The following is a 16,982-nucleotide window of genomic DNA, read 5'->3' as shown; positions in this document are numbered from 1 at the left end:
TATGATCATGTATTTTAGATTATAGTGAAATTATTTTAAAACTTGGTGGGCATGTCTATCACCCTGATAATAAACCATATAAATATTTGTATATTGATAAACAATTGTAATCTTTTTAATCTATAATTTTAGGTTTCGCAATTTGCACAAATGTTGGTTAGTTGAAATTTTTATGAAAGTAGTAAAGTGTCTAAGATTCATGTGACTAATATTCATTATTATATTATTGTTTTCTAATCATAAAGTTCTCAAAAAGTTCTATATTATGTGAAAATAAATTTTATAGCGTTTGTGAATTACAATCTATAATGAACATTACTTTTCATAAACAAGCTCATAACTATGATTTTTACATATTCCTCTTCTTTTCTCAACCTACATAATAATCTGAAAAAAAATATATATAGCGTTTAAAAATTTTTTAAAATGAAATTACTCCTAATGGCTATTATAAATGATTATGATTATTGTGCTAATGTTTTTTTAATCAATCAATATATATTAATTCAAAGTAACATGTAGTTTTTGAAAGTTTATGGGAGTAGTTGGTATATTAGCCTAATTGGATTAAGGAATGTTAAAAGTTGAGGCTAATTAGCAAAGCTAGAACATGGCCTAGCTGCCTTAATAAGAAGGGGCCAAAGTCTTTAGGACCAAATTAATCCTTTGTTACATAGTGCTCCTACAACGAAATCATCAAAAGTTAAGCACTAATGATAAAGATGGTCAAAAGGCTATAAATAATAACACGTAATTAATTAGCAATAATTAATTAATAGTACAAATGTACAATTATCTCGATTAGTCTACTACTAAATGACAAAAAAATGCCACCCCATATATACTCATAGGCGCTTAACCTCCACTAATTTATCAATGCCATAAGTAGGAATGATTTGACCTAGAGGCGTATTAAATATTCACAAAACTTGTTGTATAAGAATTCTTGTACGAGACAGTTTCATCATGAGATGAGTTAAATGGTCTAATAATGTAAATTATTATAATATGAATTTTTTGTCTTAAAGTTGCAAATTGAAAAACACTCTCACAAAAATAACTCTTAAACATTAGGAGTAGTATATTACTTCCAACGCTTCAACTTATTGGTATATTTTGACCAAAATTATAAAAGCTTTTTGGTCAAAATATATATATAAGGAACAAACTGAAACAAAAGTAGTTATACTTATTTGGGCATGTTGAGATGCCGAGAGCAGGTTGAGATAATTTAGGCATGTGCAGAAAAAGATCTATGACGTTTTAGTAAGAAGGGTCGAATGCATCATAGTAAAGGGCAAGAGAAGTCGAGGAAGACCTAGGAGAACGTGTGGGGAACAAATTAAAAGTGACATATATGAACTTTACCTTCCCAAGGATTTGACCAGGGATAGGGCAGTTGGTGGCGCCTTATTCAGGTCTTAAAAGACTGAACTCGTTCCTTTTACCTATCGTTTGTTATTGTTCGTTGTCTTTAATTATCACTCTTTACCTTCTTCTTTACTTTTATCTTTTTAGTTATTTATACGTATTTTTTTATTCAATTTGTAAGTTGCAGGTTTCTCTATCTTTGAAGACCTTTCTCGAGCCGAGGGGCTCTTTGACTACATTCTCCTCTATGGGTATGAGCTGCCGTCTTTCTTCCCTCCCCAGACCCTGACCACAGTTTTCTATAAGCGGAATACACTGGATATAACAATGAAGATTAGTCTTTTAATAATTATAGAGAAGGAGGAGTGCACATGAAAATAAAGAAATCAAGCGATTTTTTTGAGATAATAATTTGTAATTTTGTGATGTCTTTCAGTAAATTTTATATCGGAAATGAAGTTATGTTTAAAATATTTTTAAATTTGTTATAACATTAACCGAAATTCTTCGTCCTAATTTCAAAGTTTAAAGTGCAATGATCAATTAGGAGTTTGTAGGAGTTTATAAAAGTAACACAAAATATAAAGATATTAAATAGGAAACATTAATAGACAAATATTTTCATGATTTTATCATAATAATTCCACCTATTGATTAATCATGAATAATCCAAATTTTAGAGGGTATTTTTTTAGAGTAAACCTAGTAACCTAATGACTTATTATAACAAATTTTATTTTTTTTTAAAAAAAAGATAAAAGATGCTGAAAAAAATGTTAAAGAAATATTGAAAAAATTTCTTGATTTTTTATCATTTAGAATTTTTTATGTAAATTTTTAATTTTTTTTAATTTTACATTAATTTTCAATGTATTTTTTTGGTGAATTACCTACTATAGTAGGTCATGGGAATATTCAATTTTACTCTAGACAAATACTCTCTAAAGTTGCGATTATTTATGATTAATCAATAGGTGGAATTATTGTAGTAAAATCATAAAAAAATTAGATTCTTTTAGACAATTTTTCCTATTAAATAATATTATTTCAAGTATAGGATTTAAAATAAATTTGAATATTCAATATTTTTAGTTAACTTTGTAACTAAATTCGTCTTTGACTCATCAATTTTAAAAAGGAAAAATTACGCTGAATAATACAAACTTTTCACTGATTTCCCAACAATAATACGAACTTTCAATTAACCATGAATAATACGAACTTTGATATATGTTTCCCGCTGGCAAACCTGACCGGTTCTTTACCTGAAGAAACGGTAAATTTCTCATTTCTTCATTATTTTAATGGGTATTTAGACAGCTTTTTTCTCAGCAGCCTCTTCTTCCTCATTTCTTCATCATTTTAATGGGTATTTAATCAACATCAAACAATAATCATGTATGGATTAACAAAATGGAAACAAAATTCCATCAATTTTCGAGTAAATGGATAGAGAATTTCATCCATTTTCAACTAAATGGATAAAAACAGTAAATTACATCTATTTTCAAAGGCATAAACGTTTTTAATCAACATCAAACAATAATCATGTATGGATTAACAAAATAGAAACAAACATCCATCCATTTTCGAGTACATGGTCATGGACACATAATTTCATCCATTTTCGCCTAAATTGATACAAGCCCTAATTTTTGGGATTAAAACAAAATTTAGGGATTTAAATTGCAATTAAGAAGAATTAACTAACCATGAAGGAGATGATATCTTTGTAGTTGATGCGTGAGAATGAGATGGAGAAGAATCAATGGAAATCACGAGCTTGAGGAAGATGATTGAAGAAGGAATGACTGCGTGAGGGAGAAGGACTGCTTTCTGTTTCCTTCAATTAGTTTTATCAGCAAAAAAAAATGTAAAAAGAATGAGTAAGTTTACCGGTAACAGGTAAATTTGTATGCCAACGGGAAACATGTATCAAAGTTCGTATTATTCATGGTTAATTGAAGGTTCGTATTATTGTTGGAAAATCAATGAAAGTTCGTATTATTCAGGGTAATTTTTCCTTTTAAAAATGGGTTTATAATTAGCTATAAAAGCCTACATAAACATATACCTGATTTTAAATGGATATGAAAGGTCAAAACACTTGGTTCGAATATATTTAATTTTCATTGGTTAATATTGTTTTGTTACCATCACTAGGAAATACTTTCTCTCTTTTCTTTAAAATGTTTTCAGCTATTTTAAGATTTTTTATTTGTTCTTTCTATAAAGAATCTTAATATATATTATAAATTTTGGACGAAAACAACCTTCTTTATTCTTATTTTAATATTTTAATAATGCTTATGGTTTATGCATATCTCCCACTAACTTTCTTTTAACATTTTTATATTATTTATGATCGTCACATATTTTTCACTAACTTTATGAAAAAAAAATTTTTTTATTAGTTGTGGTCTTCAATTTTTTCCATTAATTTTCCTTATATTTTTTAAATATTTATAGTCTCCACTTTTCCTTCATTAAATATTTAAATTTATTATTCAATAAAATATATTCACTAGCAAAAAAAATTATATTTTTTTAATTCTCATGAACATTGTTAATGAAAACTTTATTAATAAACGAAAAAAGTACTTTAACAATTTAACATACTTGATGGGAGACAGGGAGAGTAGCACCATTAATAGAAGTGGAGCCAAAATTTAAAACCTATTTAAAAATAAAAGTAAAACAATCAAATGCGGACCTCCATGTTTGACCAACGCACACGGTTTGCTCCGAGTTCTCCCATTGTCATCCTTAAATAAATACTTTTCTCTCTGCTATTATACTTTTTATATTTGATATTTTACGCAATTTAATTTGTTATTTTGTTCGTTTATGTATTAAACTATACATATCTAAAAATTATAAAAAGTTAATATTATGAAAGTATGCGATTGGACGATTCAAACAAGACCTTACTTAACTATATTTGTGCTTACACATTAACCGCAATATGCAAAATAAACTTGAACGATAAATAAAACTTATATCCAAAATATAGCAAGCATTTCAGAATGGAAAAAGTAATAAGCAAAGCAAAGCAAAGAGTAAATTAATTCTTTTCAACCGTACATCCAATCAAGTGAAATCATAATTTTTTTTTGCCAATGTGACAAACTAGGTTGTGGCGGACAAGCACACAACCACTACTAAGTTCATTATAATAGTGTAAAAGAAGAGTTAACTACACATAAATTAGATTTCTTGTTAAAATCATATGATGGGAAGAGAAGTATTCCATCAAGTATATATGTTAATTAACATTAGTTATATTGAACTGAACTTATTGTTAATGTCTGCATATAATTATAGTAATACTTGGTTGCTATAGGAGAAAAGACACCAATAACTTGTAAAAAATGCACACCATGTGAGATTAATCAATTAGGGTAGAAATACATTCTTTTTGGACTTACCATTAGTTTTTAATCGAACCTTTTGGCTCTGATACCATGTTAAATTGGGTTGAACTTATTGCGAATGCCACTATGCCAATATATAATTGAGAAAATATTGGGTCAACATAAATAGCATCCGAAAACCATTTGACTATGAAAGGAAAGACATCAATAACTTATAAAGTGTGCGTATCATTTTTAATTCATCAATGTGGACAAAATCATCTCAACATTTCACTTAATTAATGATGTTACGATGGTGAGAGGAGCAAGTCACTAAACTTATATGCTAATCAATATCTTACTACATCATTGATGTAAGAGGAAATGCGGACATTTCCCCAATACAACTGTTTTTTTTTTAATAATGTTCTCTTCTAAAGGATCTTAAACTTTGGTTTTTCTAGATCGTAATCTTGATTGTTTTATTAAAATTCCCATAATATTGTGTTTTGTGTATGCAACGCATAAGAATAATAGACATGCAGAAATTAAGTATTAACTATTTCACAAAAACTTAGACGAGATTGTCTCATTATGAGACCGTTTTGGGCTGGCCCAATTCGCGTGTGTAACAACATCACACACTTTCCCTCGTTTTTTTTCATTTTCCGTGCATCTATTAATTTTGACCTTAAAGGTATCAGTTTTGATCTTAAAGGTATCAATTTCAACGTAAAGTAATACTTAAATAGATCGATTAAAATAAAAAGTTTCAATTTGGACCCATAAGTGATCAATTTTGAAGTTAAACTGATCAAATTCTACCTAAATATGGTTCTATTTCACATTTTAGAACAAATTTTTATCAAATGGAAGTATGCTATCATTCTGTGGATGAATTTCATACAACAAATGAATAATCAATAAAACTATCAATAATAGTGTTAAAACTATTAACATATTAGATTTGAACTAAATGCTATACAATATATCTATACAATTTGAATACTTATTTTTAAAACGATAATTGAAGGTTAGAATTTCAAAATTTAGTAGATTATAAAACATCCTTGTCAAATTATGTCATAATTTAACTATTAACATATTCAATTTGAACTAAAACATATACAATATCTTTATAGACTTTGAATACTTATTTTGAAAACGATAATTAAAGCTTATACGTTCAAAATTGAGTTAGATCATATAACATCAATTGTCAATTTATATATCAGAGTTTAACTATTAACATATTCAATTTGAATTATTTACAAATATATATAAACATGTTGAGGAAAGGGTAATATCACTATTATTGATCGATGATTAAAGAGTACAAGTACTCCTATGTTCCATTAGACCCATCATGTTACATTGAATAAGAGTGCTTGTATTGTACAATGTTTTAAAACTATTATTGATAATGTTATTGACCACTCATTTCTTGTTTGAAATTTATCCATTGAATGATAAAGTAATACAATTTTATTAACTTCGTTTTCAAATTGTAAAACAGATCTATATTTTGGTAGAAATTGATCAGTTTAACATCAAAATTGATTATTTATAGGTCAAAATTAAATTTTTTTTTTATTTTAACTGATCTGTTAAAAGTTTACCTTAAATTGAAATTGATACATTTAAGGTCAAAATTAATACCTTTAAAATTAAAATTGAAAAATGCCCAGAAAATAAATTAAACGTGAGAAAACATATAAGGTTGTTACACGAGCAAATTGGGTCGCCCCAAATTGCATGGATAACTATTTTACATTAGTATACTCAATTTATCTCGGAGTATCTTTCTTCTTTTATGATCTTGAGCAAATTTTAAACAACAATTTTTGCTATTTTCCTTCTATTTCATATTTCTAATCGTGACGAGTAAGATTTGGCAGGGAAGAACGTGCTTGCCTTTGATTAGTAGGAAGGGGATGAGGATCAAAATTTTCTCATGCATACGGATTTTGGGGAAAACTATAAATTTCTATTTCTTGCTTTTTTTTCATCGTAATCAATTTTACATATTCATGAATTCACATATTAAGACAACAAAACAAAATTCATCCAAAACGCTTAAGATAATAATATATATAGTATAATATAAGATTTATATAGTATACTAAAATATGCATACCAAATTACAGACTAATTTGAAAAAAAAAACAACAAACAAGCATATAGGCTTTAAAGCTATATGTTAAACCAAAATTCAAAGCAAGCTATTATAATTAGTTTTTTTAATTGGTTCTTTGTTTTTAAATTCACTTTTTCTTAAACAACTATTTTAACAGATAATGATTTCAATTGGTTAAATTAACTAACTTCAGTCAACAAGTGTAGCTATTAAATATTTGACAAACAAATCATAATTTCTTTATCTCATTGTTTAATTTGAACTTTTTATACTATTTATACTTTTGCGGTTTTGCCTTGAAACTTATCATTATCTCATCTATAAACACAATATGTATATCTTTATCTCATGCACACATTTAATTCACTTATTTTTTTTTTAGGAAAATTTGACATTAATAATCCTATCTTTCACACCATCTACTGTGAATAATACCACTTTTGAATTATTTTTAGTCTAATCTTTGTCATACATGTGTCCACAACATACCAAATCACTAATAATAGGCAATAATATGGTATGCTATCAATAAATTAAAACAAAGGTTTGATTATTCATAACGTACTAAAGGTAAATGTTAGATTATTAGAAAATAATCTAAAGATGAGATTATTCACAACACACAAGTAAAAGATTGAATTATTAAGGTCAATTATTTTTATTCCAACTATGCAAATTGATTTTGCTACCCAATGGATAATTTGCAACGCACACACATAACAAAAGATGAAAATCATTACTTATTCAACCTAAACCAATCATTAAAAACCTTTAATTTTATTTATCAAATACTTCATTTATTAAATCATGAAAATAAATAATTCACAGGGAGCATAATGTGAACAGTCTGAACACCCCGCCATAATCCTCTGTTTTTTCTACCTTCCAATCCAACTCTACTTACTACTTAGCATCATCTATAGTCCCAATTCCCAACTACACTCCCTAACAAATTCTCCCACCCCTTTACCCCTTTTCTCCCATTTTCCTCCATCCATGGCTTCCAAAATCCCTTCCTTCTTTCTCCTTTTCCTTTTCCTCTGTTCTTTCGGTTTTGCTTCCTCAGATGAACTCAATTCCCTCCTTACTCTCAAATCTTCTCTTCAATCAACAAATCCCAATCTATTTTCATCATGGATTTCTTCAAAACCCACTTGTGAATTTCCAGGAATTTCATGCAATTCTGCTGGGAATATCACTGAAATTGACCTATCAAAACAGGGCTTATCTGGTACTCTTCCTTTTAATGCTATTTGTTCTTTATCTTTTCTTCAAAAACTATCTTTTGGGTTTAATTCTATTACTGGAAATGTTACTGTTCATCTCAGAAACTGTACTAATCTTCAGTATTTGGATTTGGGTAATAATCTTTTCTCTGGTTCATTCCCTGATATTTCTTCTTTAAATAAATTGAAATATTTGTACTTAAATTCAAGTGGGTTTTCTGGGAAATTCCCATGGAAATCTCTCAATAATATGACAGGCCTTATTCAACTTAGTTTAGGAGATAACCCTTTTGAAATTTCCCCATTTCCCAAACAAATTACCCAATTGAGGGAATTGAATTGGTTATATTTAACAAATTGCAGTATTTCCGGGTCAATTCCACCTGAAATTGGGAACCTAAATCAGTTAATTAATCTTGAATTATCCATTAATTTCTTAATTGGGTCAATTCCATCTGAGATTTCCAATCTTACAAATCTATGGCAACTCGAGCTTTACGGTAATCAACTCACCGGGAAAATCCCAACTGGGTTTCGAAATTTGACGAAATTACAGCGTTTTGATGCTTCAAATAATAGCTTAGAAGGTGATTTATCTGAGCTTAAATTCATGTATCAGCTTGTATGGATTCAACTGTACCTGAATAAACTCACCGGTGAAATCCCGGCGGAGTTCGGAGAATTCAAGAATCTGGTAAATTTATCTCTATATAGTAATAATCTCACCGGAGAACTTCCCCAGAAGCTTGGATCATGGGCTGAGTTCAATTTCATCGACGTATCGACCAATTCTCTTTCCGGTACAATCCCTCCTGATATGTGTAAAAAAGGGACTATGAAAAAGCTTCTAATTCTGCAGAACAAATTTTCCGGCGAGATTCCGGCGAGTTATGGTAACTGTACAACATTGACTCGGTTCCGAGTCAGTGAAAACTCACTTACCGGAGAAATTCCGGCAGGAATTTGGGGTCTGCCTAATGTGAATATCATTGATATTGCTGATAATCAGTTTCATGGCTCAATTACGTCAGATGTTGGTAAGGCTAAAAATTTGAATCAAATTTATGCTTCTAATAACAAATTATCCGGTGAGATTCCAGCGGAAATCGGAGATGCTTCGTCGTTGCTTTGGATCGATTTGAGTAACAATGAACTTATCGGAGAAATCCCGGAAAGTGTTGGTAATCTTGAGAAGTTGAACAATCTTTACTTGCAGGGAAATCATCTTTCTGGGAATGTTCCTGCTTCTCTTGGTGATTGTCTTCGTCTTAATGATGTAAATTTAGCTCGAAATTCAATTTCTGGTGAAATTCCGGCAGTATTAGGTTCTTTGCCTGCATTGAATTCGTTGAATTTGTCGCATAATGACTTATCTGGGTTGATTCCTGATACACTTTCGTCTCTTAAGCTTAGTTTGCTCGATTTGTCGTACAATGAGTTATCGGGCGAGATACCGAAATCTCTTTCGATTGAGGCCTTTAGAGGAAGTTTAGTTGGTAATGCTGGGCTTTGTAGCTCACGTTTTAAGGGCTTTAGATCGTGTTCATTGAGGCATCGAGATTATCATGCTTTTATTATTTGTTTAGTTCTAGGGTTAGTCATTTTGGTTAGTTTGAGTGGTTACTACTTGTATACTAAGATACGTGGTGATCGAAAGAGCGAGAAACGAGCGTTGTATTTGAGAGATGATGATTCGTGGAATATGAAGTCGTATCATGTAGTCACCTTTACCGAAGAGGAGATTCTTGAATCGATCAAACCGGAAAACTTGATAGGGAAAGGAGGGTGTGGAAGTGTTTACAAGGTTGGGCTTAAGGATGGTAAGGAGTTGGCCGTGAAGCACATTTCAAATCATGATTTCTCCCATGATTGGAAGAAGAATCGTCCGAGCACTCCTATGTTGGACAAGAAATGTGGGAGAAGTAGGAAGATGAAAGAGTTTGACATGGAGGTACAAACATTGAGTTCAATAAGGCATATCAATGTGGTGAAGTTGTTTTGTAGCATTACTAGTGAGGATTCAAGTCTGTTAGTCTATGAATACTTGCCTAATAGAAGTTTGTGGGATAGGTTGCATACTAGCAAGAAATTGGGATTAGATTGGCAAACTCGATACGAAATTGCTTTAGGTGCTGCTCGAGGATTGGAATACCTTCACCATGGGTACGACAAACCAATCATTCATCGCGATGTTAAGTCCAGCAATATTTTGTTAGACGAGTTTTTAAAACCTAGAATCGCTGACTTTGGCCTCGCCAAAGTTGTTCAAGTGAGTTCAGCTCGTGATTCAACTCATGTAATCGCGGGAACACATGGTTATATTGCACCAGGTAAACCAATTTTCGGTTTGGTATTTTAAATTCATGTTGTAATTGTAATATACGTTCTTAACTTTAAAAATCGCACGTGTTCAGAATATGGATACACATACAAAGTGAACGAGAAGAGTGATGTTTACAGCTTTGGAGTTGTTCTCATGGAACTAGTGACGGGGAAAAAGCCTATTGAGTCGGAGTTTGGCGAGAGCAAGGACATCGTAAGTTGGGTTTCGAGCAAGTTGAAGAATAGGGAAAGCGTGTTAAGCATAATAGATTCGAGTATACTCGAACCCATGCAAGAAGAGGCGATCAAGTTGTTGAAGATCGCAATCCTTTGCACGGCCAACCTACCGGAACTTAGGCCTACAATGAGGAGTGTAGTTCAAATGCTCGAGGATGCCGAACCATGTAAATTGGTAAGCATCATTGTTGCTAAAGATGGGAGTACAAAGACAATAGAAGCTGAAAAAAGCAATTACAAGCCATAAGCATTTGTTAACTTAGTCTACTTCATTAATTAGAATTGATTATGCTTACATTAAGCATCACTAGCTTAAGATCAATAGAGCAAGGAAAACTTTACTCAAGTGTTCTAACTAAAGTTGTAAAATATTTTGTATATGGAAGAGTCCATGAAATTAGCATTGTTAGATTTGTTTGTAGATTAAATAAAATTTTTTAATGTATCTAAGATGTGTTTATAAATTAGTCACCATTCCAATTTCTCTATTTTTGTTACAATTTTTTTTATAAAAATTTGAATTTTAGAGGTTGCCGAATGAGTTAAATTATATATCATCTCAAGGGAACTCTAATTTGCTTTGCTAATAAAACATGAATTTCGCTAACGAATGACCCTGAGGAATTCATTAATAAGAATATGAATTAATTTTAAATAGTCAAGCAGAAAATAATTAAATGTTGAGTTATATAAGTATTAATTATATTATTTAAAATAATATTAAAATTTAAATTTATCATCAAACCACGCAGTGGAATTTAAAAGCTCATTAAATATGAATTCCGCTAATGAACATTCTTGAGGCTACTAGTAAGTTCAAAGTTGTAATCTTAATCAAGAGTATGAACTACTTAACTCTATGTACCAAAGAAATAATCTTTGGTATAAATGAGATGGAAAAAAAAGTTAAAAAATAGTAAAACTACATTTTATAAAAATTAAGATATTATGCAAATGAGATAAACAAATAAGTTAATTCTACAAATGAAAATAAAAAAGACATAAATTATGATCAAAACTAAAAATAAGGGATTGAGTGAGATAAACTTAAAAAGGTTAATTCTTTTATAATGATTAGTAGATCACTAATTATCATAACCACTTTAGGGGGACACCTTTTGGCTTTTAGGCTTTGACAACAAAAAAAAAAAAAAAAAAAAAAAAAAAAAAAAGAGTTGTTTGAAAATTCTATGGTAGTAGATCTAGAATTTTTTAAAGGAGCCAAAATCTTTGACTGCCTAGTGAGCCCACACTTGCAATTAAGGATGGTATTAATAGTTCTAGAATTTTATTCTTCTCATTTTAATTTAAAGATTTGAGTCTCTTTAGTCCTTGTAATGATTCAATAGGTTGTAAATTTAATGAAAAATTGATTTTAAAATCTTTAATTTTGGATGTTTTGATTTTATGAAGTTGAATATTAAAATATAATTTTCAAATTTTAAAATTTAAAGATATTTTATTCTAAAAATCTCAACTTTAAAATATTATTTAAAATCCTAATTTTTAAAAAACTTCAATGAAAAATCTACATGGACCATTAAAATGATATCACATACATGTTTTTTAAGTTCTTATATATTTGTCAATAATAGGTTAGGTATTTTAAATTATGATATCCATAAAGTTGAGATTTTAAAAAAAAAACGTAAAGTTGAAATTTTTATAATTAAAATAGCTAAAATTGTAAATCTTAAAATATGTTTTCCTAAATTCAATAAAAACAATTAAATTTGTTTTGGGTTTATTAATTTAAAATTAGATTCGTTTCGAATTTAATCTTAGAATCAGTCTTAATCCTAATATTTATTTATCGAATCGGTTTCAAGTCAGGTATAAAACATTAAAATTTACGTTTTATTAATTTTTACATATTTTTAAAATTAATTTTAAGTCTGGTTAAAATCGATTTTAAATATAACATGAGATTAATATCAAATTGACGCCTTCTAAGAATATGACATGGAGTAGTTGGACATAGTGGCATATAAGCAACATGTGAGCTACTCAACTTTATTAGATACAAAATAAATGGTTGTTATCCTTCAATATGATCTTCAAATAAGTGGCTAATGCACTAAATATATGAGCAGTAGGCAGTAGTGGATTTCTGGAGAATAGGGGCGACTGCGGCTTATTGTAGTGGTTTTAATCTCACTCCTTATTATCTTAGTGTGGCGCACTTTCTATATACTCTATTATTCAACCTAAGTTTCTTATTTTATCAGATATATTTACCAATATACTATTTTTATCATTAATATTTTTATTGTGCAATAAATTATAAAAAGTTAATATTAATAATTTTTATATTGCGATAAATCATACTTTCTAATATGACTATGTAATTGCTTATAGATTAGGTCAAATAAGAAACTTAAGTTAAATTGAAGGTAGTATACTAGTATACACTCCCTCCATTCTTTTTTATTCTTCCTATTTATTTTTTACATAATTTTCAAAGCAATTTTGACGTATACTAGTATATACACTCCTTCCATTCTCTTTTATTCTTCCTATTTACTTTTTACATAATTTTCAAAGCAATTTTTGACGTATACTAGTATATACACTCCCTCCATTCTCTTTTATTCTTCCCATTTACTTTTTACATAATTTTCAAAGCAATTTTTGACGTATACTAGTATATACACTCCCTCCATTCTCTTTTATTCTTCCCATTTACTTTTTACATAATTTTCAAAGCAATTTTCGAGTATCAATATCTCTATATACGCTTCATAAAAAATTATAAAAAATATATGATGAGAAAGTATATATTAAGATGTATCTAACAAGATCTCACATGGATATATTTTATCTTCAATATATCTCTCAAAAACCATAATTAAATTTCTATCTTTAAAGTAGAATATCCAAATGAGAAGAATATTAGAAAACTGCGGGGTTACTTAATGCTTCCTCTATTTCAAATACGTGCAACGGTTGCTTTTTCACGCATATCTCTAATTATGTTTGATATTTAAAAATTTAAAATTAATAATTGTTGCATTGAAACGAATCAAATAAAGTTTCATTTGACTATGTTTTAACTTATAGATTAAAAATTTATCATACATTAAGGATGATGAGTAAATAGTGTAAAATTGCTAATTTTACAAGTAATTTGAAACAGAGGAAGTAAGTACATGAAAAAACTTTCCTTTTTAAAATACTAGTACTTCATACTTCCTTCGTTTCATATTACTTGCACCAAATCAACTTTGATACTATTCATTATTCTATAGTAATTTACATATTTTGATTTATATATGAGAAAAAATATAGTTATGTGGGATCTTGTTTTATTCATCTCATTGCATATTTTCACAATATCAAATTTTTAGCTATGTATAATTCTAGATATAAACGATTCGACAAACGCATTGAATTGCGCAAAAATGTATTTGGTGCAAGTAATATGGAACGGAGAAAGTACCTCATTAATTAACTACACTTTTATTTATCATTATTTAAGGATAATACTAATATTTTATTACAAGCTAACTATTTTCTTACTATTTATGCCAAATTGAAATATTGCAAGTATGATGAAATGGCAAGTAGTATTTGCATAAAGCCTAAAGAAAGTGGCTAAGCCATGGTGGTAGAGAGACACATAGTTGATATCGATATTATGATGTGTGACTGATTTTAATTTCAATACATGAATGGTGAAATTCAATGTACCAAAGATTTTATAAAACAAGTAGCCTATTTTAGGGGATTGTGGCTCACCATTATTTCCAAACTAATTAAAACATAAACAACTATAATTCAAACTTTGAACAATATTGGTGGCTATTCACATTTTAATTAATTATAATAAATTTTTAGTAAAAAGGCAAGTTCATAATGATAGACAATGATAGGAATAGTCATGGGTCTAAGATTCTATTGGATCTGTCTCAAATCTGTTCCTATTTTTAGGGTTTGAGTATAATTTTTTTAGAATCATCGAATTTAATCATGTTACATGGTGATTTTAGATTATAATGCAAAAACAAGATCACTTTGCATTGCATCAACCACATTTTGAGTTGTTTTGAGAAATATCTCATGATTTATGTCGATATTTAATATTACGATAATTGTATCACTCCTATTATTCTACGATGTATTTGTCATCGTGATTGGGATGGTATTGTAAAACGAAACTAATATGATCATTGTGAGTGGTGACAATTTACTCTGACTAATGACTATGTAGAACCTATACAATTGACAAATTTGATTAATATAAATTTAACGAAAGATAAACTAGGTTATAATGACGAAAGAAATACGTGCATGATACATGCATGTCTTTCGTTAATTTGTAGTGGTACTAGACAAAATAATTATATCACATTTGTAGATTAATTACACTTAAAAATGTTTGACAAAATAGCTTATTATCGGAGAATTTTAGCTTATTTTGATAAATATAAAGCATTAGATGGTCAAATTGGTCATCCAATGCTAATGTTTAGTAAATTAATTGGTTGAAACAGCTTATTATTATGAATAAACTGTTTTTGAATAAGCTACTCATTGCAACAAATTTAAATCTGCTGGTCAAACCAGTAAATAAAATTAGTTGGTCAAATTAGCCATTGTAATAAGCGATCAGCTACCAGCAATCAAGCGTTTGTCAAACACCCCCTTTGTCATCCGATCCCAATTTTATTATTTTTAATTCTTATATTTGATCTTCACATATTCTTCACTAATTTTATTTTAATATTTTTATAATGTTTATTGCCCCTATGTATTTATCCTAACTTTTTTTAAATGTTGGTGGTTCCAATATTTTTTCAACAACTTTTTTATATATATTTAGAATGCTAATCATTCCTTTTTTTTTTATTAATTTTATTTTTAAATATATAATATTAAACCATTTAAAAGGTTTAACTTTTTTTAATTCTCACAAAATATAAAAAAACAAACAAAGTATAAAATTTAACTTTAACAAAACTTTACTCTTTGCCTTCTGTCATACTTCCTCCATTCCATAAAACCCGCTACATTTTCTATTTTTGGCAATTTCATATTACTTGCTACATTTCCGTTTTTAGTAATAAAACAACCATTTAAAGTTCTACGTACCCCTATTTTTATCCTACTCTATACTCTATACTCTAATAAAATACTATACTATACTCTATAAAGTAACCTAACAACCTATTTTTCTTTTTTCTTTTTCAATTAACAATAATAAAATACTATACTTTATAAAGTAAACAATCAGCTACAGTGTAGGTCAATCACTTTTCTTAATTCTCGTACCCATGCAAATGTAGCGACTTAAACGGAACGAGGAAGTATTTCAAAATAATATTATCCCTTTAACTTGATCACCCAACCCAACTCATCTTAATCTTCATGTCATTCCGATTTAGTGCAAAATCAGATGGACAGACTGACGAGTATAGATGAGGTGATAGGTATCAGAATCATGGGTAAAGAATGGTAATAAAGGAAAGAAAGTGTTATAAGATCTCTAAAGGTTGTATGTATCACTGCTTGTGTTGTGCTTATGCGCCTGTGCAAAGCACTAGTACTTCATCCGTTCTATATTAGTTGCAATATTAGGAAAAATAGTACTATTTATTTATCATTTTTTATTTGTGATGAGTTTTTAATCTATAAGTTAAAAAATAGTTAAGTGAGATTTTGTTTGATTCGTCTTATTGCAAAGATTATTAATATCAAGTTTTTATAATTTTTTATTACACATAATTAAAAATATTAAGAATTAAATTAATATATTAGACTACTTAAATAAAGTAAATATTACAAGGAGAAAGTATTAAAATGGATGGCCTTCCTTGTCAACAATCACATGATTTTTACGTACGTTTTGATACTAGTCAGGTCAAGTACTCCCTTTCAGCATTTGTGTGTATAAAATCACTCCCTTAAGCATCAGATTTTCACCTATAAAGTCCTACTATTATGCATATTCTCTAGGAGAATCTAAATATCTAATCAAATAGAAGTACTTTTTATGTCGCTTTTAAATTGCTACTAATAGTAATATGTTATGAGGAAAAATATTAATAATTATTTTATTTTAAAGGGGTATAGTAGTACATTGGCACAAGTGATTTTGTTATAACAGTGAGATGTTATGAGGGAAAATATCACTCTAAGTAGCAATATAGATTGTTTCAAAGGGACACATTAGTATGTTGGTATGAGTGATTTTGTTATGCTTCAATCATTGAGAAATACTCTTAAGTTGTTTGTCTTTGGTTATCTTAATGTGTTATCGATGTTAATATAAGTGGTGACTTGATATCATTGGCAAGTAAATTAATAATGATTACTAAAATTAGGTATTGCGGTTAG

The 16,982-nt window shown here is 28.8% G+C and overlaps 1 protein-coding gene across 1 annotated transcript; it reads left to right on the top strand.

Moving 5' to 3' along the window:
* The first annotated feature begins 7,646 nt into the window (after positions 1 to 7,646).
* Positions 7,647 to 11,129, top strand: LOC130810567 (receptor-like protein kinase 7). Its single transcript, XM_057676673.1, has 2 exons — positions 7,647 to 10,417; positions 10,502 to 11,129. Exons 1-2 carry the CDS (start codon positions 7,858 to 7,860, stop codon positions 10,891 to 10,893), a joined length of 2,952 nt encoding a protein of 983 aa, XP_057532656.1. The 5' UTR covers positions 7,647 to 7,857; the 3' UTR covers positions 10,894 to 11,129.
* The last annotated feature ends 5,853 nt before the right edge of the window (positions 11,130 to 16,982 follow it).

Source organism: Amaranthus tricolor, chromosome 4, assembly GCF_026212465.1.
Source record: "Amaranthus tricolor cultivar Red isolate AtriRed21 chromosome 4, ASM2621246v1, whole genome shotgun sequence".
NCBI classification, from domain to species: Eukaryota; Viridiplantae; Streptophyta; class Magnoliopsida; order Caryophyllales; family Amaranthaceae; genus Amaranthus; species Amaranthus tricolor.
This window is presented reverse-complemented; position numbering and strand designations above follow the sequence as displayed.

Coding starts and splice junctions, on each gene's coding strand:
- LOC130810567 (XM_057676673.1), top strand. CDS start 7,858: ATGGCTTCCAAAATCCCTTCCTTCTTTCTCCTTTTCCTTTTCCTCTGT. Junction 10,418..10,501: donor ACATGGTTATATTGCACCAG/GTAAACCAATTT, acceptor GCACGTGTTCAG/AATATGGATACACATACAAA.